This window comes from Solanum verrucosum, unplaced genomic scaffold (genome assembly GCF_900185275.1).
Source record: "Solanum verrucosum unplaced genomic scaffold, falcon-dt-bn FXZP01000009.1, whole genome shotgun sequence".
Classification (NCBI taxonomy): Eukaryota; Viridiplantae; Streptophyta; class Magnoliopsida; order Solanales; family Solanaceae; genus Solanum; species Solanum verrucosum.
The window spans coordinates 4,891,062-4,914,750 of NW_026020231.1; the positions used below are offsets into that span (position 1 = coordinate 4,891,062).

A 23,689-nucleotide genomic window follows, 5' to 3' on the forward strand; every position below is an offset into this window, starting at 1 on the left:
CTTTACATGGTGTGATTGCTAATTTTTGTCTCTAAATTTATAATAAAATTACAGAAATCCTACCTTTTAGTTTACTTATTACCATTATTCCCTATAAGTTTTACAAATCTCCAAAATTCCTCATTTTCGCACATAAGATTAGTGTATCTCTCGCATCAGATTAGTGTATCTCGCGCATCAGATTAGTGTATCATGTATAAAATGTACATTAGATTAGTGTATCATGTATAAAATGTACATTAGATTAGTGTATCATGTATAAAATGTAATGTATCTTACTTAACGATTAGTGTATCTCGTGCATCAGATTAATGTATCAACACTTATATTATTGTATCCATTTGAGGGATTACTGTAATTATTAACTTTTAAGGGATAAATTTTTTATTAATGATATTTTTTTTAAGTCTAATTCATCTGAATTTGCTTATGTTTACTATACTTATATGCAAAAAAAAATACTTATCATTTCACCGCGATCTTTATGGTATGTTGGTGATTATCCCACGTGCTACACGCTAAAACCGTACGGAAATTTTATACATTATTTTTATTTTTAATGTCTCTTTCGTCGCGCACCTTGTATGAATGGTGATTGGTGTGTCCCTTGGCTCCTCTCATCAAAAATCTCTCTCCTCCATTTTCGCCTTTCACAGACGCCACCCACCCACACAGGTAACTCTCTCTCTTTTCTCTTTCTAATCCTATTATTTTTCCATAATTACATACTCTTTTTATGTCAGCTCTTCTTTTATCATCATCGTGTTTATATTTAGTAATATCAGACATATATATAAAAAAATTATATGTTCATAGGTATTATCATAGAGATCTCAAGTGTTTGATATACTATATTCTTCTTTGTTGCTTCAGTTTTTTAGATCTGTTTTGCAAAAACGAAAAAGGAAAAAATGAATAGGTGTGGTTATCAGCAAAAGGCCTTGATGGGTTGTGTTGGTGTTGGAGAAATTAGACGGGGAGATATTTCTGTTTCTGATGGTCTTGTTTACCCCAAACCTCGCCGGAATGGGCTTTTCAATGAACCGATCAGACCTTCTCGATTCCTCCAAATCAAGTAGGTTCATATAACTTTTTTTGATTGCTGTTTTAATTTCTCCGTTTTTCCCCCTTTTGTTAATTAGTTATGGTGTTTCTGTTGCAGTAATCAGCAATCGGAGGGTTGCGATTTGAAAGCCGGAACTGAACTTCTGGATATCATCCTCAGCAAGGTAAAATTTATGTGTTTTCGATTCATCTGCAAATGATGTAGTTTGTGATGTGAACTGATTGAAATTGATATCAATTATGCTGATGATTTTTTATTATTTTGGTAAACAGGGGAATTTTGATATGGAAACGCCCAATTTTGATATGGCTTCATCTCCACCGTTTTTTTTCGGATCTCCACCCAGTAGGGCATCGAATCCCCTGATTCAGGATTCACAATTCAGCAACAACAATTTTGTTCCTATACTAGCAATTCCAGAAGCAGCAGCTGCTGCACCTTCTCCACCACAACCTTCCGCTTCCACTCGTAAGAGTGGAGGAGGCTGTGCTCCGGTGAAATTCGGGATCAAGCCAGCTACTGTGAGGATTGAAGGCTTCAATTGCCGCAGCAGCATCTCTGCTTTCGCTTAGGTAAAACCAGAAACCAACCAAAAACAATAAAAATGTGAGATTTTTGGGATGAGGTGAGTTACCATAACGAATTCGTTTTAGTCTTGTATATATAGAGTGAAAAAAAGAGAGTCATCATTCAACTCCTGTTTGTGAATATGTTTATTAGGTGATGAATGAGTGTTCGTTTGATATCGGAAAATAAATACTTTTAGTACAACCCAAAGAGAAGCGATAAATCAAAAGATTGTTCTCTTTCGTTTGGGATTAATTAGGGTTCTTATTTAGCATTAGGCTAAAGTTTGTATTGAGTATCTACTGTAGTGTGAGAGAGTCTAAAAGAAAGACTTCTTCTTTTGTGACGGTAAAGTTTGTCACTCTTATCCTTTATTGTAATTGTAATCCGAAGGAGAAATGAAGATGGTCTAATTCTTTATAGCAATGCTAATTTCTTTGTCAATCTTTGATCATCAATTTTATAGCATTAATGTTTAGTCATATGAAAAGTCCATTTAATAGCGTTATTATCGCCACTAACTATGTGATTCAGCTTGAGGATTTTGTACTTAACTAATTAGATTTGTTTGGTATAAAGAATTGTTGAAGATGGCAAGTTGGTTGAGGAAAAATATTGAATTTTCATGTGAAAGATGGACCCTCACCTAAGATTAAGGGAGAATAGGTGGTGTGGGGTATTTGTGTTTTGCAGATTGTTATATTTTAGGGATGGAAGAGTCATTTTATTGATTGCTGACTAGTTTTGTGTAGAGGCTAGGCTGGCTTTTGGTCATGTGTTGGGTACCACTTTGCTAAGACAAACACACACAATAAAAGAATGGCATATTGGTGGCCCATGCACTTTCCAAGAAGTGTCTTTTTCGAACTATCGTGCAGATAACAAACTGTGAAGAATGCCGTGTGCCGACCATGAGTCGCCACTGTTCACTAATGATAATATCCTTGCCAATTTAGAATCACACATTGTATCAACATATCCAGTGTAATTTCATAAGTGAGGTGTTTTCAGAACTTACCTGCACCGAGATCTTATACCCAGTGTGATCTTATAAGTGAGGTGTTTCACAAGTATGTTTTGCTGGATTATGCGGGTTTCATGTTGTTTTTACCTTTTACTCTTCTCGTCTTTCTTAATGACAGCTACATAACCAACCACCAAATTACCCTCTCCCACTCCTTTTTTTTTCTTCTAATTATTCTCAACCTTTTAAAAAAAAAGATATTACTCAAAATGGTGGCAAGCATCAAAGCCTTTTGTGCTGTCAAATATGGAAGACGGCATCTACAATTATTTGGTTCAATAATTCGTCTTCTATTTGCTATATATATTTCGAAACTGGCTGTGCATCGACAGTTTTATGTGTCAATCGTGCCTCTAATTTGTTACAAAGAGTACTGGTAATGGATTATAAGTCACTTGCACCTATTAGACTAGTCTTTTGGATCGACTTCCCTGTTCAATCTATAACATAAATGTTGCACTTGGCTACTTTACTAGGGGAAACTGTTGAACCTACAAAACTTGATGTGGAAAAGGTGAAGCATTTATACCAATACAGGGTGTGATCATTGAATTATTGGCTACAAATAGAAAAAGAATTATGCATACACTTGCAAGACAGCTATAAAGAATTGTCTATAAAATCCCAGAACAGTACTAATTTTGCTTTTTCCTGGTCATTTTGCGGGCTAAATTCTTTGAGCATCTGGAGTGGGCCTTCATTTTCCACGAAATAGCGTCCATTATGATTCTATTTTTAAAAAATTTCGAATTTTACTTGTGGAATTCCAGGACATTCACCACAGATAATTTTTTCCCTCCCGAGGAAGCTTTGCCATCCGAGTAACTCCCTCGTATCACTTTTGAAATCTACAACTCTTTGACTCTGCATATTTTTTTTTTCTTTCTATTTGGCCTTTTATAAGTAAATCTAGTAAGTTACAAGTCATGTAGCCTAAATCGTATAGTATTAGTCTAAATTTGCTTTTACTGTTTTACACAACACTTGTATGGGCTAATTACTTGGGCCAATTCAATCGGGCTTGCACACTTTTATACAGGAGTGCTAAGGGCTGATTCATTGGGCTTCTAATAGAAAATCGAAAATGAAATCTGTAATCATACAATTAGGTGACCAAACTCTAATGATTTTTCAAACAATTTCAGTTTATTAAATAAATAAATAAATTCAGTTAGCGTAAAATTTGAAATGTTAGTACGTGCGCTTTTTACTGCTAAATGAGTAAATACAATTGTTAAATATTATTTAGTTTTTCATATTTGTTAGGATTAATGTGAACTATTTGACTTTGTATATATTTTCTTGTTAATTAATACAAGAAGGTTGGCCTTTTCTTCCACACTTTGTGGTGCGTCTGCTTTCGTTTTAAAAAAATAAAATCAACTAGTGATAAAGTAGTTTAAATTTCACCAGACCTTTGTTTATAACATTTAGCACGAGTCCATTCAATCGTCGTTATTTTTTCATATTTCTATTCAACAAGTTGTTCAGTATACATTGTATTAACACTCCTAAAAAATGTCACACATGAGTTATTATTAAATTATGCTTGTGGAGGAGAAAAAAGAACAGGAAACTTGTCAGAATTTCTTATTAGTACATTTTAATGTAGACCAAAGAACAGTTGTGATGACAAGAAATGAAATCAATAAAAAAAAAAATAGTTTATAGGAGTACATTTTAGCTGTAGATTGAAGACCTCACTTTTGAAGGTATTGAAATGGTATAAGCAACCTTTGGATGTCATTAATAGTCTATGAATATTTTTTTAGGGTCAGTTTACATCATTTTTCAACCCAAAGACAATTTCTTTCACCAAAAAAAAAAAAGTACAGATACGAATCTGATTTTATGTGTCAGCTGCTTTCTAAATAGAGCCCGTTTGAATTAGTTTAAATTTTTTTATTTTTTTAAAACTTAATATAAATTAAATCATATCATGTTCATATAATATGAAGTTAATATCTTAAAATAAGAATTGATACAAGAAAAAATATTATGAACGAATAAAAGGTCACTCAACTTTTGAGATATGAAAGAATATGAATATGATTAATAAGAAATACTTAAAGATAATAAAAAAAGGAAATGAGTATGAAAATAGTGGTGGGGTCATTTCCAGGAAAATAGGATAAGAAGTAGTCTATGAGGAAAACCAGAATAGCAGTTCTAAGGGCGCCCATAGTCCCCCGCGTACGGTATTCCACTAAACCGGGAATGCTTTTTTTCCGTGGGTCCCACTTTTCTTTTTCACTTTACCTTCCCCACGCGCCTCTTCTTCTTTTCTTTAGCTTCTTCTTTCACTTTTTAGGTGATACTCGTTTTCGCTCCTCCATTTTGAACAATGATAACATATTAATTAAAGAGGAACTTACGCATATTGCTACTCAAAAATAATTTAATTATAATTTATAGCTATATATTATAGGGAGGAGAAGAGTGGCGAGCGAGATTGGAAGAGAAAGGAGAGAGGTGAACGAGCGAGGGTAAAGATTGAATGTGTATGGTGATAAAACTAAAAAATCAAAGAAAATCATTATCAGATACAAATACAGAATTATTAGTTGTGAATTACACAAATGTGGTGATTTATACAAACGTGACTAATTATACAAACTCAAAGTCAACCCACGTAATTAATGGTTAATGTTAGTCGCAAGTGATAATTATAGCAAACAATAACTATAATGACTAATTAAGTAGTATAAGTTTGCTCATATTTTTTCCCTTAATTTTAAAAATATAAGCTAATGATATAAGTAAAAATAATAGAAAATAATAACTATATAAAAATATATTTTAATGTAGAAATACAGAAATTATTAATTTAATTATAGTAAAAAAATTAAAATTATACTTATTTAGATTTTAAATTATAATTTATGTAATACTCCATCAATACCAATCAAAACTTGATTATTTATATAGACAATTTATTATTAACTTTTCTTTTATGTTATTTTGTTTTGATATGTAAAATGCAATACACAACAGTTCTATTTATATATTTTTGGTGTTTTTTTTCTTGGTTTTGATATGTGGAATGTCTACATCTTAATAAATGCATTCTAGAGTGATCAAAAGTGAGGTATTTTGTTAGACATACTTCAGTAATAATGTATATTAGTTTTGTTGCATTTTCCTTTTGTGTTTTCAAACTTTTGTTTTATCCTTAATCTCTAGAACCAAACACCTAAAATTAATTGCATCCTAAAAATAAATATATAATGTTGCCCCCCTCTAAGTGTGTTCAAAATTAATTATAATTTAATACCCACAAAACTTATCGTTATCAATCATTGAAACATTCTTGATCACATTATTCTCGAGCCATGCTGATTTGCTCATTATTATTTCTATTGGGCTGAACATAATTAGATTATAACTGTAATGTGTCATCTTTGAATAAATCCAAAAATCAAATTAATATTTCGATCAATACAACCATTGTAATTAATTGAAGATACTCTACTATTTCCTCTATCTACTCTCAAATTGGATTTTGTTTCAAATTCATATGAACTTTTAATCATAAAACTATCTATGTTGCTTGAAACTTCACAATTCAATCAAAAGTAACAAATTACGTAATTAAAATTGAATTTAAATGAGTTCATAACAAATGTGTAAGTTGACACCCAATACTAACATTAAAAAGAAAAATAGTCAGGGAAGCCTTCGAAATAACTAGTTATTATATTGACAAATGACCATAACATAAGTGAACATATCGATTAAAAATGATTTGAGTATTTGTGATATAATTATTGTGAAAGAAGAAACAAGAAATAAAAAGTTTAATTCTCATTCCCTTGTTTGCTTGCACGCAAAATATATGATAGGAAATGTAAAAAGATACAATTATTGTTACCTTGGCCTCACAAATTTATTACTTTTTTTATATTGTTCAAATTCTATATTTAACAAACTATATAACGTAAAAAAATAAATTATAATAGTATAGAGTGCGTGAATGGATATGCAGTAGAAGAAGTATGTGGCGAGCCGCCATGAGTTGTGGGCCCATTCGACAGGCTTTACACGTGTCACTATGCTACAATCCCTGGTTTTGGACCAATTTGCATGTCATTATCCGCCTTCTCATTTTCCATGAATTTTGTTTGCCGTGAACTTCCAAATGACCAAACTTAACCCTCAATATTCGTTTTGTAATACACTGGACTGAGTGCTGAAAAATTGTATAGTAAAATTTGGTAATGGAACAACAATTAAAATATAATAATTAATTATTGCTGTGTTGATATTATTTTTACAATATTAATAAAATGAAGCAGAAGATTATGTACTTTATAATTATAGACAGAGTCAGAGTCCGGATTAAAAATTGGAGGTTCCAAAATTTTAGGACATAAGAGAAATATTTTTAAATCATTGAGCCGTTAAATCAATTTTGTTAGGAGATTTACAAAGTAAACTACATATATATATGTATTTAATTTTCTAATACAAATATAAAATCTACAAAAAAATTATTGAATTCGTTCGAAACCACAAACCCTACCTAGCTCCGTCACGGATTATACACGAGATGTAAGAAGATCCCTTTCTTAAAGAGGAGGTATATTAGATGTTTGGGAAATGGGTAACACCATTACAAGTTAAGAAAAATACAACCCTATTTATGGATCATTCATAAAGAAAATAACATATAAGCATCCAAAACTCACAAGACAATGAAAAGAATAGAGAGTTCTTTGAATACATGTAATTAGGAATATTTATTTATTACTTTCATAATTTATAAATAGTTTAGTAAATTGATTTTCAAGAAATAACTTTGTAAGTAAATTTGAAATTTCTATTAAGAACTTACATCTAACTTTGTAAGCAACTTACACGTGGTTTTTGCAAATTTATTTTTAACAAGAAGCAGCTCACAAGTATCGTCGTATGCATAAAATGTCAATTAAAAATTAAAATATGAGTAATATATATTTGAAAAGTAGGTGAATAAGCTTTTCCGAAATACTTGAAACAGCTAAATGATTTGAAATATTCCCAGGATACCACTGTTCTAAAACCACTTGCGGGCGCCCCTTATAACTTCCAATCCCCCCCCCTCACATGGAAAATCAATTCCTTCTTCAACAATATATATTAACTCTTTCTCCTTCTCAACTCCATAAACATTTCTCTCACAAAATTGATCTTTCTTCTCTATTAAGCTACTATGCGTTTAAGCTGTAATGGTTGCCGGGTTCTCCGGAAAGGTTGCAATGAAAAATGCTCCATTAAACCTTGTCTTCAATGGATACAATCTCCAGAAGCTCAATCTAACGCCACTCTTTTCCTCGCTAAGTTTTATGGCCGTGCTGGGCTTCTCAATCTCATCAATTCTGGACCTGACCATTTGCGTCCTGGTTAGTTAAATTTTATAAGTAGCTAAAATGTACTAATTAGATGTGATGATGATTAATTTTGATTCTGTTGATTGCAGCTATTTTCAGATCGTTGTTGTATGAAGCTTGTGGGCGTATCGTAAATCCAATTTACGGTTCTACTGGTTTGTTAACTTCCGGCAACTGGCCTCTCTGTCAAGCTGCTGTTGAAGCCGTTCTAAACGGTGCGCCGATTGTTAAACTTTCAGTCGACTCGGCTGCAGATGCAACGAGCCCTTCGCTTAAAGCATGTGATATTCGCCACGTGTCTAGAGAAAATAACTCGGATCCCGATCTGCACAAAGTTAAGTCGAGAACCCGGTTTAAGCGGGTATCGGCTAAGCCGGAGCCGAGGAAGCAGTCGCCGGATGTTGACGATGCGGCTAGGGTGATGTGGAGTTGGTGTCATAAGGAGGAGGAAGAGGCTGTCGGGTCCCCGAGCCTTAATTCGGGTCTGAGCCAACAGCGGACGGAAGAACCGAGCCGGGAAGGAGAAAGTGGTGATGTGGATAGCGGCTCGGTGGAGACTGTTGAAGCCTTTCCAGCTTCGAGCGATGTTGGCTTGGAACTAACGCTGGGGTTGCTACCGTTGTCGAGAAGCTGATGAACGAATGAACGGCCTGGATGAGGCCACGTGTATAATAGAACTGTTGGAGCTTATTTTGACGGGTTTAAATTTAAGATAATCCTGTGAGAGCCCCTAGTTTTTGGAAGGTGGTTTTTTTTATTTATATTATTAGAGTCTATTCCTAAGTAGATTTGTATTTCTTTTAGTAATTCTTTTTGCGGTAAAAGAAGTCCATGTGGAATGTGAATGTTAGATATAGAGATATGATTATACAAATCTAAGTTACATTTGCCCTTCCTTATCTCGAAACTATTTATTTTTCGTGGGTGGGGTACAAGTTATTTTGAGATAGATTTTTCTGCGATAAGTTATTTTATCATGTATTTATCACATCACTAATATATAAATAACGGAACAAGATATTTAATGAAATTTAATATCTCCAATCAAATATGGATAAAATGATTTTGTATTTTATTCTTGAAATTATTATATCTTATGCCTCACGTCAAACAACTCCTAAAGAGTATAAATTTGAATCTGCATATTGTAAGGCTATGTTTTGGTTGACTTATATTCTTCGGATATACGTTTTTATTGAAAAATGGATGAACTTGTATTCAAATACAGTAATAATTATTTTTGAATAAACTTTAGTACCAGTTGTGATGTGAAGCTATGTTCTGTTTAGTTGAAATTATACTCCATTGAGAAGTTAACTTATGGTCAAATTCATAATATGTTTGGCTGTTTCTAAATATTTTAAGAAAAACTAGAATATGTTTGGTGTGTTACGAATAGCTACCTTTCATTTACTTGGTAGTTGGCTTATAAGATTTAAATTATATCCCCTTACAATAAAAAATTTCTGATCAATTAATTTATTTGTTTCATCGAAGTTTCTGGTTTATTCACCTTTTATAACGTACAAAAGAAACAATACTTTTTGTCATGTTATCATCACAAATATTTTGACATTATCTATGTTTGTTTATTTTGAGTTGGTAAAGGTAATTTGTTCTCTCTTCTTTTATGAAAAACCGCTTTTGGATTAGTTGGTTAATAGATTTTTTTTACCAATGCAAATTGTAATAGTATTACATCATGATTGTACCTAGCTAGGCAATCGACTAATCAAAGACTATTTTAAGTGGGCGTTTGATAAAAAAAATTGAAAAATTCTCATGACCAAACAAGCCTATATTGACTGATTTCTCATTAGGTCTAATTAAAATTTTGTATATTGCCATCGGATTCAGCATAATTTGTCCAAGTCAAATGTGTAGGTTCAATGTTACCAATAATTCATCCGGTAAGGAATACATTGTTGTTATGAGATAATACACATATAATAATATAAGAAATCAAGTTCTATTATAGGTCCGTCCAAGCTAGCTAGGTTCAAGTGGATAATTATATGATCATAATTACTCATTGAGCACTCAACATGTATGTTACTCACTGAGTTGGGCTTTTTTATATGCATTTGTATGTGTGAATCCATCCAAAATATGAAACTGATTAGGCCCAAAATCATCTTAATTACATACACAACCAACACAAAAACAAATGGGTTGAGTCCAACTAAATATAGCCTTTTATGTCTACAACAAAAGCACAACATGTTGTATACAAAAGAGTAAGTCCTAACAAATTGTCTTAGAATGTATATACTCCATATACATTGTATTTCTCATCTCAATTGAGTTCCTGGACGCCTTGCTGATGTATCTCTTTCAACCTCTGCCACCAAAATGATTAGAGATATTTATTTCATGTTTAATTAACAAGAGTACGATTGATACATATATGTATAATATATACTGTTTTTTTTTTTTGTATATATATAGATACTGCAATTATACAACGGTATATAAATAAAGAAATAGATTACCTTTTATCAAAAAATTGAGTGCCATGGAGAAGTCGATTGAAAAGTTGCCTAACTACTAGAGCATAAAATTCTTACTTACTATTATCAAAATGTTAGTACTGCTAGACTAGCTAGAACAAGCTAAGGTTAAAATCAACATATTTTATATAGTTAATTTAACTACGAATGAATTGTATGATATGTGAAATTTAGTAGGAGCTCCCTTCAGTCCAATAAGTGAGACAAGTTAGCGGAAGTAGTTGCTCCCATGACATGCAACTAGTTAATCTTAACACTATATATATTAGTTTGTTAAGGTTAACCAATATGCATGACTAGGCAGCTCTTGCCGCTCCTCGTCCCTCGGTCTTGGCCTGAAAGGAGCTCCTACTTATATCTACACATTCTTAACTTACTAGTTGAGAATGTGGGCTTCGGAAATCGGATGGAAAATAATAATAAAAAAACTTACTAGTTGAGCAACATTTCACTCTTTTTTCTTTCTTTTTAGTGTGTGTATGTGGAACTTGAAGCTTCCCTCCCATCAGCTATTTATACATGAAGTTGGACTTAGATAAGATTGTAGGGTAGGTAGGTATGGAATCTTTGAGCTACCTAGTAACCTATAACAATAGGCAACATAGCTATGCCACTTCTAATCATTTTTTGAAGTTTGGGAATCATGATTCATGCAGACAAGCCTCTGTCTATTGCCTAATGGATACTTTGACTGAAGAAGCTGATGCTCAATTCATTTACGACTTAATTTCATTTTTAATCAGTCCGAAAAATAAATGACACATTTATTTATCAGTAAATGATCAAATATACCCATATTTACAATTAGTTTAAATGTACCCCTCGTATAATTGGAGGGTATATATGGATCTAAAGCATAACTGGAAGGGTATATTTAGACATAAAGTATAACGAGGGTATATTTAAATTATTTCTAATAGTACATGAGTATATTTGACCCTTTGTTGTTTCTTTATTAAGTAACAATTTAACTTTAAAATACTCAATTTATCTTTAATGAAATGATTTATAGTCGTCATACAAATACATACTACTTATTTTAAATCCTAAGTTTCAAAAGTTTTTTTTTTCCCTTAAATTTCGTATCAAATCAAACTAACTTATGTGACGTGATCAAGCTTCTCTTTGTCGTTTGCTTTTGTCACTTGATATGACTCTACATGGGAAATAAAAGCTGGTGTAGTACATTAGTAACATTACTTGTATCTCATAAAAAAATAAAATCTTTGACTAAATCTAGCCGTACTAAAATTGCTCTTGTAATAATGCTTGAATGGAGCTACGCGTGCATCATTTAGTTTTTTTTTTTTTTTTTTAATTTCTTGATGAACATGTTTACAATGAGGGAGCATACATGTTCACATCAATAACGATAATAATAAATATGCATCATTTGTTAAATGAAGTGAATATATATATATCAAAAATGGAAAAAAATGTATAAATATACCTTTCAATTTTGTACTTTTAGAATAAATATATCATTCATTATATAACGGTATATATATACACTGATGTTTAACAAATGATACATATATACGTCATGAGTTGGGATGGGCCGATGCACTTTTTCTAGAATGTATTTTCCATGATTAAATTAATTAAAATTTTAAAGAAATCTACAAGTCAATATTACATAGTGTTGTTAATTAAATCTCAAATTATCTTAATGATATTTTAAATATAACTTTTATGGGCGAAGATTTGATTTTCTGCGTACCTTATAATCTCCTTATATATGGAATTGGGTAATTATCTCAACAATCTTCATCCAACAATGACGATTGTCTTTTTTTTTATTAGTATCTTAATTGCATTATGATTACGATGCAACATTACTTATTGATAAATCGCTAACTTTTAACGTCAAAGTGTTGTCGAAATGATGAATTAAAAGAATGAGACAACAATCCGAGGTCGTTAGTATTTTGTTTGGTCCCTCCGTGACTAATTAAATCGTCCTTCCCTTGTTTGTAAGAAATGTTTTGAATCTTTTGTATTTGTCTTCCTTCTAACCTTTTAGGATTCCCCTATTCCTGAGATTGTGACATGACCTTATTTTTGGATTTACTTCTTCTCTCCCTTTATACTTTAAGGCATGGTATACTTTCTAAAATTTATCGGGATATTTTATTTAGATATTGAACTAAGTCATGTTTTAGTTGAACATCTCAAATTTTAATAAATTGTTCTAATTACACTCTTTAGTTCAATTTTGAAAGAAAAATTAGTGTGTTCTCCATTTGACTATTATTTTTTTCTACCCTCTTTAGGAGGTCTCTCCTTTTCGTTCACTTGATGACTCGCCTCACAACCTTAAAGTTGGAGTTGAAGGATGTTTACTGTTAGTGTGGGTTAAAGTTCGACATTGGTTGGGGAATGGACTGACTGTTTACTTATATAGACTTGGATAATCCTCCCTCATTAGCTAGTTTTCGGGGTTGAGTTAGTTCTAAATGTGATATATTTACATGGTATCAGAGGCAGATCCATCCCCGTTTGGGCTCCAATTGGGCCTTGGTGTAAAGGGATGTAAGAGTGGGTTAGATTCGACATTGATTCGCAAAATGGAATGACGATCTGTTTATATGGACTTGGATAATCTTTCACTCATAATATAAGTTAACTTTTGAGGTCGAGTAAGACAAGAGTGTCACATATTTACACTTACCTGAGCAAACCCCTCATTCGTCTATTAGATAGGTATATCAACTATATAAAATATGTCATTTTTTTTAATTATATGCATTCATTTCAATAAGACGTAAACCCCCAACATTTTCTGTTTGAGTTTGATGTGTATAATTAAAGAAAATAACATATTGTGAATAATTAACTTAACTATTTAATAGACGGATGAATCACACACAATTATTTGTTTCAAAATTTGAATGAAAGTGTCTAAATAAAAAACTTAATTAGAGTTTGAGATTTTCAATTGAAACCAACCTTAATAGAAAATCATGATAAATTTAAGAGGATGACTATGCATTAAGCCTTTTTAAAAAAAAAAGTAATAAACAAACTTTGCTTCACAGGCACAGGCATGTACTATGTATGGTTCAGTTTTGTTTCTTTTCGCTCGTCGGATTTCATTTCAAGAGACATATATAGCCCTCACAGAGAAAAGAGATACTGAAAATTTTCTTAAATTATGATCATAATTTAGCATTTATCATATCATCCCTTCTTTTAGATCTTGATATTTTATGTATGAAGAGGAATATACACAGTTTGGTTTATACACAATTTAATTATTTAATGTGTCAAGAAATATTTTGCAACTTTACTGTTTCGTTTATCCCTTAAATAAAGTTCAATGATCCGACATGATAAATGGGCCAAGGCCCACGAGAATGAGAAGTGTAGAGTTTCAAAGAGGATAAACTATCTTATTAGACGTACATCCATATCATATATACTAATTTTTGTTTTATTTATACTTTTAAATAAGGAAATTTTACACAAATTTTATAGTATTAAGAGATAATTACATTTTATTCATACTCTTTTCCAAATTACAAAAAATCCTTAAATTTAGTGGAATTCGGATACATCCCAAAATGTCGCGATACATCCCATCTCGGTCTTGGCTACATCCCTCCACGTTCCGATACATCACGTCTAGGTTTTGAATACATTACTCAATGTCCCGATACATTGTGTACGTCCTGGTACATCACATAAAATGATGTATCTGACCAATACATCGTGTAAAGTGATGTATCTGAGAATAGGAGAGAGTAAGATTTTTTGTAATTTTTTCATATGATAAGGAATTTTAGAGAAAATGGTAAAATAAGTTGTGTATTTAAGTAATTTTTCTTTAACTAATTACATATCTTACCGTTAGTTAAGACTTTCCTATTATATATTGAGGAAAATATACCTAGATACATGTATTTTTTTTTTACCGGATACACTATAATTGGGAGAGAGATGAGCGAAATGAGAATTGAAATAGCTCTGTATCTCAGATACATGTGAATCACACATTTATATGTATCTCATGTGGTTGAATGTATCCATGGTATCAGACACATAAGAAAGTGACGAGCTAGTGAGATTTTTAATAAATTTCCCTCTAAAGAAAGAGATATTATCAAGTTATCTTGCAAATATCTTTGCTGCGTATTATGTTTTTTTAATATGCAACAAATACAACTTGTTACTTGTTAGTGCACATGGTCAGACACAACAATATTATAATTTTTTTGTATTGTCCATGGGCATGGGTCCAACCTTTGCACTTGGTGCTCTTGATACGAGTTTTATTTTTATTTTTTAAAATTGTTGCTTTGATCGATTATATAATAGGACGAAAATTCTCTAGTATATGAAAGTCGATTTCTACTTATTTTTGGTTTCTTAATTTAATAGGATATATTGACCAATTAAATACAAGGAGCATATATATTTGACTGGGTCATACAGTGCCTTATTTGCTTCCAATACAGGAAAAACAAAATTATGACATGTTGAGATCTTAATCAAAGTAATTTCCATATATGAAGTCAATTAATGGATCAACTATCAGAATTGCAGGAAAAAATAGCGTAATAAAATGTGGTACTAATTACTAATTCATGGGAATATATATAATTATATGTGCTAAGACATTTTATTTAGATCGTGAAATTTTAGGAGGGGTGCATTTTGCACCAAAAGTTTAGTCTAATGATTAATAATGCAAACGAGATATTATTGGACGTTTTATTGGGGTGGGTGTCCCATGTCTTAACTGACTAAATTAGAAAGAACGATGGATCCAATTTGTGTCACTCTCAATTTGGGTTTACCGTCTATTCCGAGTTCCCACATGCATCCCATTTTATATATATATAAATTAATCAACCTCAATCACAAAATTAATTTTAACTTGACACGTGTATATATACCGTCTTTAAAGATCATGAACTCTTATTTTCTCCAACGAATTTTGTACTCTCTTCATCTCAATTTATGTGATGTAGTTTGACTTGATACAATCTGTTATCAATTTGATTATGCATGCACTAGCTGGGTGATTTTGTATTGTAATTAGGGTATATTAATAAGCTCTTTCTCTAACAACGAGTGTTAGGTAGCATGAACTTTTTAAATTTAATTAAGTGGCTGCAGATTGAGATATCCTTTTTTATTTTCAAGTTTATTCGTTGAAGTAAAAATGATATTGCATACTTTATTGGGAGGAAAATAAATATATTTGCTTAAGATTATATATGTAACCAAATTAAGCTGAATTAATTATTTTATTGATTGAATAAAAACATAGGTTATGATAAAAAGAACCTAAGTCATTCCAGATTGCTAGTGTAAGCAAAATGGTGATGTTATAATGCAAACTCTATCAACTACAAGATCAATTCATCATCGTTTATTCATCATGTAAGGAAAACTAGGCACTGAAAAGGAGGACGATGAGTTCCTTTTAATGAATCGTCCTTTCAGCCGAGGCCTTTTTTCTGCATTCAATTTCCTAACTTCATATCGAATTTTCTTGGAAAACAATCTTGTCCTTCTCTTCTCTCTGTAACGCGATACCCTCGCTTCTCTTCCTCCATCGCCACTTCTTACATAATATCCTAAATTACCTCCACATGTTTCCTGAATCAACAGATATACAAAAATATCAATGATAAATCAACAAAAAAAATGCCTCTATATATTCTGAAGTTTTATATCTCACTAATTTTGTTTTGCTTTTATTATATAACTAGTTATACAACAACACGAACAATGATTGTGGAGGAAGAAGAATAAAATACCGAGAAATCGGGCCAGTAGTCATCAGGATTGAAATGGGGTCGGATTCCATTTGTCCATGGCGAAGATTGATTTGGCCAAGCACTAATAACCGCCTCATGATTAAGCCTGAGAAACAGCCTGTTTTTTTCATCAGATTTAGTACTGCTACCACTGTACTCTGCACTAGCGACAAATTCTGTTACTGCTGCTATTACTTTCTGCTCAACTCTTTCTTCATAATATTCATCAAAGTTCCAATTCAGTCCTTCCCTTTCCATGTCCAATTCAGGATCCAAATGACAAGCAACAACAGCTCTCATTTCTTCGTCTTCAACTTCAATTTTAATCGCCTTGTTATCTTCAAAATCGGCATTTAATAACCGAGTACTCTGTTCTTCTTCGCCTCCCAACAAGGTTTCAACATCGGCAGCGAATTCAGCAAGCTCAATATCAGATGAAAGAAATTCAGGAAGGTTCAAATCATCGCATGCATCTTCAGTGTTCAACAAAATGTCCAAATCAGCAATAGATCCAGTTTCATCTGGCACATTGCAGAGTTCTGCTTCAAACGGATCGAAAATCGGAACTCGATAAAGCAGCTGATCTTCGTTTTCGCATTCATTTTCATCACTGCCAATTTCCGGGACCTGATTTTCCTCGTTCTTTTTCCATTGCCTGATTTGTGCCTTTTTTCCATTTCTCGGCGTTCTTGCCTTTCGAGTAAACCCCTGGTGCCAAGCAGGTTGATGAGTTTTGTCGACTAATTTGGTAATGGTAGATTTGTTAGAACATGTTTCGAGACGAACACGTTCATGGCGACTCGCCAATTGGTTCGCCGAATGGATCGAAACATCGCACGATTGACAAAGAAAGGCATCATCAGCTGGGCAAAACCAACGAGCCCTCTTTGACAAACAGCTATCGCAAGCTCTAGCTGTTTTTCCTCCAATAGCATTTGCCATCTTGCTTCCACTAGTCATCATTTACAATCGTCCTAGTATAATATCAGAACGAGATCCTAATTTCAAAAATAAAGGAGCGTATAGTGAAATTGGTAAACGCTACGGAGGATTTAATTAGAGTGAATTTGAACAAGCCCCAAAAAACAAAGTGGAACAGTTCAATATATATGAAGGACCGTTAGTACAATAATTGTTCATTTTTATGTTCCCACAACAACTTCTTATGATATAACAGTTTATTGTTTCGACTTGTTGAGCCCATGCACTTTTGGCTAATATTTTCCTTGAAGAAGAAAATAAGATTAAGCTGTTTTGGGTCCCATAAATTGGCACATCTAATTGTTGATTGGTTGAATTTCTAAAATCCATCTTGAACACTGTATTCTCATTGGTTAAATGTCTAAATTTAGGATTCTTATGGGACCTATTTCTAATATGTGAATGAAGAAGACTTGCTATTAGTGTTATTTATGACATTTTTGTCTCTATATTTCAATTATTTCAGTTATAAGAATTTTAAAAACTTTTTTTTGTGTGTGTGGTCCTTTATTTTGTCTCTTTCAACTTATGTTTGCTTGATGAGAAAATCTGAACCATTGTTCTCCTCCACTTGATCCACTAGTGGATGGTAACAGATTTTAAAAATGGCCTCAAAATTTATTCATAGGGTAATTTTAATTTGTATGTTAATTTTTTTTTTTTTAAAAATAATAATAAATCTGGAAACAGCTATAAGCATAATGGGCCATGCATGGAGTAGTACTCTTGTGGTAAGAAATCAAGAAACAGAATCTTGATAACCAGATCCACAATTTTCTTCATACAAAAGACGAAAACATATATATCATAAGAAATATTAGGTTTAAATTTTAATACATAGTGAGTCGCATAAACTTATCAGTATTTTATTTAGACACTCGAATTATTGTTTGTTTCAATTGAGCATTTGAACACATAACACAAATTGTTTCAATTAGAAACTTTCGCTTCTAATGTTCGGAGTTTTACACTTATTGAGATGAATATCGTATGATTGGAACCAAAAATATTTAATTTGAACACTTTGTTGTATGTTTGGGTCATTTGGTAGATGGATAAAACAAGTTTTTATCAATGTACTAGAGTCCGTATAACTTATACGACGTTTGGTAGGTGGATAAGAAAAAAGTTATTTATGTATATAATTAATACGATGTTTGGTAGGTGGATAAGAAAAAAGTTATTCATGTATATAATTAATACGGTGTTTGGTAGGTGGATAAGAAAAAAAGTTATTTATGTATAAAATTAATACGACGTTCGGTTGACAATTTTGGAATTTGTATAACTAATACATGTATAAGTTATGAGGAAATTTGTGTATTATTTATGCGGAGTAGAAGGTGGAATAATTAATACGTGTATAGCTAATACATGGATAAAAAGTTAAAATGACAATATTACCCTTATCACTCGCACTTGACTGCTTTCTTCTTCTACATAATTAAAGAAATGTTTTAATTTAAATACAAAGTTAAAGAAGGAAAGGCTATAATTGTAAAAAAATGTTATAATTTAAAAAATAGATAATTTTATTAATTTTTAATATATAAAACAACACTCAAATGAATAATTTATGCATAACTAAACCATGCATAGTTAATACTTGTATAACTAATACATGCATAGTTAATACTAGCATAGCTAATACCCACATTACTAATATTTGTATAACTAATACCCATATTACTAATACCTGCATAACTAATACCCACATTATTTATAGATATATAACTCTATCCAGTTACCAAACGACCCCTTGAAGTGTTTAAATAAATTTTGATGACAATTCCGGATTTACTAATTTTTTTTATAAATTTGTTATCAAAGTTTAAAGCCAACAAACATACATCAATCTCTTTTCTTCTTCTGTTAACATAAGTAACTGTCCATGACAATCCAGATTTATACTTTGAAAAAGGCAGATAATTAATCTCTTGCCACAAATTAAAATGTATTAATAATATGAATAAATTTTACACCATTAATATAGATTTAATAATATTATCTTATTAATTGGAACACAAGATACAAAAATGATGAAGGTGAATTGTTGAAGTCATGGGCATTCATATAAAGAATCTTTGGTACAACAATAAATTGACAGTAAAATAGACAGGCATGAAATTAATGTACTAGTTGAAACATGCTGACACTTATCTCAAATTGACGTGGTGAATAAGTTGTTAGAACTGTCTAATTCATGTGTACCAAATCCTCAAAATCACACAATTTTACCTGTGATGCAAGGTAACTGCTAGACATTACGTAAAATGTATGTGTCTGTTTATTCAAGTGTATACAAGTGTCTACTGGTATATATTTAAAAGTTAAAGATTTTAAATATCAGTTGAGATCAAGTTAAATGACATATTTATATATTATTTCGTGAATATACCTTTTATTAAAAAATAAAAGTTACAGTATCATAACTTATATATTAAATTAAACACAAGCAAATAATATTTATGTTCCAAAAACACACAATACCTCTTTTATCTTTTTTGTCCCACTATTGGGGTCCCTAAATTAGAAGGTTTCTAAATTTGATTAATGGGGACCTCAGTTCACTATAGTCAGAGTCATTGCCATCATGTGCCCATCATCTTGATTAATGACTACATTACCAGTTAAACTAAGGCCGGTGGAGACTGATTGGAACTCATCAAGATCCAACAAATTAGTTAACTATATTATCCGTCTAAAAATAAGTACTGTCGTTTTAGCAATAATTTGTTTTTTTATCGATTATAATTAGGTTTCCAAGTTCCAACTATTTAAGGACTACTTTTTTTTTTAATAATGCTAAATTCTCAAGAAATATCTTATAAATTAAATATAGGGCAATTTATTATATGACACCTTGTACTTTTTTATTAATAGATGTAAAAAGAGCTAAAACGATAGGAGGGATAATTGAAGAATAATCTCACACACCTACCATGTACCAGGACTGAGCTATAGTTTAATGATCTCTAAGTTACGTAGCATTTTTCGCTTTTTGAGATTGTGTATTTCTTTTATCTGCTTAACATGAGAAGAAAATACAACATATTCGTAGTTTTCATATATTTTTTAATATTTTAATTTTAATGTTAATTTAAAGATATTAAGTTGATATAATTCAATTTAGCTTGGGCAAAGTAATTATTGAGAAAGTGAAAAGTACCATATAAATTGGGAAAAAAGAAAACAATCTTTTATACCATAGGTGGAAGTTTGATTTTCATTATCCCTTTTCTTTTTATTTACAAGAATATTTCAAAGACAAGCTCAAAAACCAATAAGATTATAAAATGTAATGGTTGAGATAGTGATTTTTGAGTATGTCTATGAGCAGAACTGGAATTGAGTAGTCCTAATGAATGATTTTTGGTTGAATGTGAGTAATGAGATGGAGATAATGGTGATGGACTCAAATATGGTGCTATGTAATTACTTACTGGAGACTCCATTGGTGACCCTGTACCCTCACTCTCTTTACCTACACACATCCCAAAAAATAATCAAACAACTAAAACACCAATATTATAACTGAGAAGATTAAAAAAAATATCCATGAACTGAAATATTTACCTAAACACTTGACATCAGTTGAATTCACCAAACTACAAACCAAACAAAGAAAAATATTATCCAAATTAAAATCGAAAATGAAGTGTTGTGACCCTCATACTTTGAATTTTTTCACATAAATTGGGCCAGAGAGAGTATTATATAATTATCTTCTTATTTTGGGACGGAGGGAGTATATACCTTCTAAATATTTTGCCTCCGAGATGTCCACGATAAATACAGGCTGTAACATTGCAACCAGAAGTTGTATGATTTTCATGCCTTTCTCCAATGAAGATATTGGAGTCTTTGCACTGTAAATGTGAACATTTCTCCACAATTCCTGAGGGTAAACACTCCAGGCTATGTTCGATCAAACATAAAAAAATTAGAACAAAAAAACGAAATTTATCACTAAATTGATTGCAAATCTGTAGCATTATACTAATTTCATTGTTGATTACCTGAAATCAGTAGGTCTGCATCCACATTTGATGCAATTGTTAGCAGTTAAAGAATAAGAACCCTTGGGAACTATTAGGCTTTCGTTGTACCAATTCAGATTTGCTGATGAACATGCTGCAGGGGACATTATGAATAAAATAGTACTATACGAAATATCTTAATTTTACATGTATTACATTATGCATAAGTATGACACGAGGATGGTAGGTGGAATCAATTGAATCCTTCATCAGAAAATAGTACAAAACATGTTTTTTTCTTCTTTTTTTGGTGTGTGTGTGTGTGTGTTTTGGTTACTTACCAGCAAGTGGAATAGCCAGAATATCCCCTGGATCAATTTGAGTTTGGCCAAGTCCATTTATGATCTCCAAATTACCAACTGTGACACTATACTCTGTTGCAATTTTTGTTAATTCATCTCCACTCTGCACCACATAAGACATATACACACTATCCGCACCATTATTGCTATTATTAAAACAAGTACATGGCAAAGGAATCACAACACTCTGTCCACTTGATAAAGTATTTTCTTCATCAATCCCATTAGCATTCCCTATTTGTTCTGCACTAACAAGTCCTCCATACCCTTCCGATACTGACATCAAAGTATCCGTTGCACCAATCGTGTAATGTGTGGATACAGATCTTCGTATCCCATCCACGCATGAACACGAAATTGGTACTTTTAATAATGAGTTTTCGGATAGGATTTGATTTGGTTGATTTGAATCGATAGAGTTTGCTACTAAAAGATCAGAGACGTTGATTCGGAATCTGAAAGCTATTTCGGAAATTTTGGAGTCCCATGGAAGGCGATATGAGAGATAAGAAACGCATGAATCAGATGCACTACATGGTTCAATTACTGATTTTGGTAGTATGCATTTTGGTAAAACGAGAAATAAAATTAAGAGGTAAATAAGAACAAGAAATTTGCATGTCATTTTTCTGATCTGTTTTCTTGGTACACAATGACAGTGTTTTTTCAATTGAATTGAAGTATGGTAGGTGAGGAAATTATTGTAAGGACAGAGAGACAGCAAAGAGTAACTGGGATTTGTAGTAGTAAAGTAAAACAACGGCATTAAAATATTGGAGGACCAGGCAATTTTCAAGTGTCAGACATTTTGCTCAAACTGTGTATTCACACTTGCTAGTTTTCAAAATTTAAGCTAAAATATTGTCAAATTAGATTTGCATACCACTATTTTCTCTTTTCGTAGACTATACTGGGTATGTTATTGATATTTGTAGAGCATAGTCCATGCAGACTCATAGGTGACGGCACGAGGCATTATAAAGGGAGATGTTCTGGTAAGCGATATAGCATGTGATATATATGCGCGCTTTGGTTTAGTAGTGTTTGACCAACCTTTTTTTTCCAGGGTATTTATAAAAAATAGGTGTGCGAGGATACATATACTAAAACTTCAAGTTATCGAGCAGTTATTCAAGATATGTCTCGATTTTGTTCTCTAATTGTGCAGACCCAGAAAAATAAATATAACATTCTTGGGTTCTAACAACTAGATACTTTGTAAGAGTTGGATAAAGTGTATTTTTTTTGTTTCAATTAATATGACTTACTTATTTTTTAAATTTATTTTTAAAAGAATATTATTGTCTATATGTGTAATTGTGTATGTCTAGTTGTATTACTCTTTAATTTTTTTCTATTTTATTAAATTTTGTGTTCAATGAAATTATGACATATAATATGAAATGGGTAGAGTAACTTTCTCGTATCAAAATGACAAAAATGAAAGTGTACTACAAATAATTTGGTTGGACTTTTAATAAAACGAAATGTCATAACTCATAAGTCATAACTATATGGAATGGGGTAGGTAATAGTACTAACATTCAGTTGATTAATTTCTACTTTGTTCCTTCAATTGTCTGATTAACCCTGATCAATTGTCTGGCACTATTTTTAATTCTAAAAAATTAATTAATTAAAGTTGTAAGTGAATTTATATTCAATTATAAATATATACACATTGTTAGTAGGATAATATATCACATGCTTCGACATGGAAACAATGGCGATAGTCAAGATTCAATTCAAGATGAATTTTCACAAATAACCACTCAAAAATAGTTTAATTATGATTCATAACTATAGTTGATTAATTATGATTTGTAGCTACATGTTAGGGAGATGAAAAAAGCGAGCGAGATTGGGAAAGGGAGGAGAGAGGCGAGCGAGAGAGGACAAAGTGGAGAGAAGCGAATTGTATATGTATATCTGTCAAAATAATTGTATATATGTAACTGGTATACATATGTATTTGCATATCTGGTGATCGGGATTGGAAGAGGGAGGAGAGAGGCGGGTGAGAGAGAGAGCAGAGAGGCGAACGCCGAACTGTATATGTATA

The 23,689-nt window shown here is 31.7% G+C and overlaps 3 protein-coding genes and 1 pseudogene across 3 annotated transcripts; 2 read left to right on the forward strand and 2 right to left on the reverse strand.

Moving 5' to 3' along the window:
• The first annotated feature begins 793 nt into the window (after window positions 1-793).
• Window positions 794-2,060, forward strand: LOC125832608 (uncharacterized). Its single transcript, XM_049511799.1, has 3 exons — window positions 794-1,075; window positions 1,163-1,229; window positions 1,339-2,060. The coding sequence occupies exons 1-3, from the start codon at window positions 912-914 to the stop codon at window positions 1,636-1,638; spliced, it is 531 nt and encodes a 176-aa protein (XP_049367756.1). The 5' UTR covers window positions 794-911; the 3' UTR covers window positions 1,639-2,060.
• Window positions 2,061-7,743: 5,683 nt separating this feature from the next.
• Window positions 7,744-8,920, forward strand: LOC125832607 (LOB domain-containing protein 41-like). Its single transcript, XM_049511798.1, has 2 exons — window positions 7,744-8,038; window positions 8,116-8,920. The coding sequence occupies exons 1-2, from the start codon at window positions 7,849-7,851 to the stop codon at window positions 8,658-8,660; spliced, it is 735 nt and encodes a 244-aa protein (XP_049367755.1). The 5' UTR covers window positions 7,744-7,848; the 3' UTR covers window positions 8,661-8,920.
• Window positions 8,921-15,771: 6,851 nt separating this feature from the next.
• LOC125832613 (zinc finger protein CONSTANS-LIKE 16-like) lies at window positions 15,772-17,481 on the reverse strand. The gene is made up of 2 exons (XM_049511806.1): window positions 16,305-17,481; window positions 15,772-16,143 (listed from the first exon to the last, which is right to left on the reverse strand). The coding sequence occupies exons 1-2, from the start codon at window positions 17,265-17,267 to the stop codon at window positions 15,907-15,909; spliced, it is 1,200 nt and encodes a 399-aa protein (XP_049367763.1). The 5' UTR covers window positions 17,268-17,481; the 3' UTR covers window positions 15,772-15,906.
• A 3,049-nt stretch (window positions 17,482-20,530) lies between these two features.
• On the reverse strand, window positions 20,531-22,211 carry LOC125832604 (lysM domain-containing GPI-anchored protein 1-like; annotated as a pseudogene).
• Between the last annotated feature and the right edge of the window lie 1,478 nt (window positions 22,212-23,689).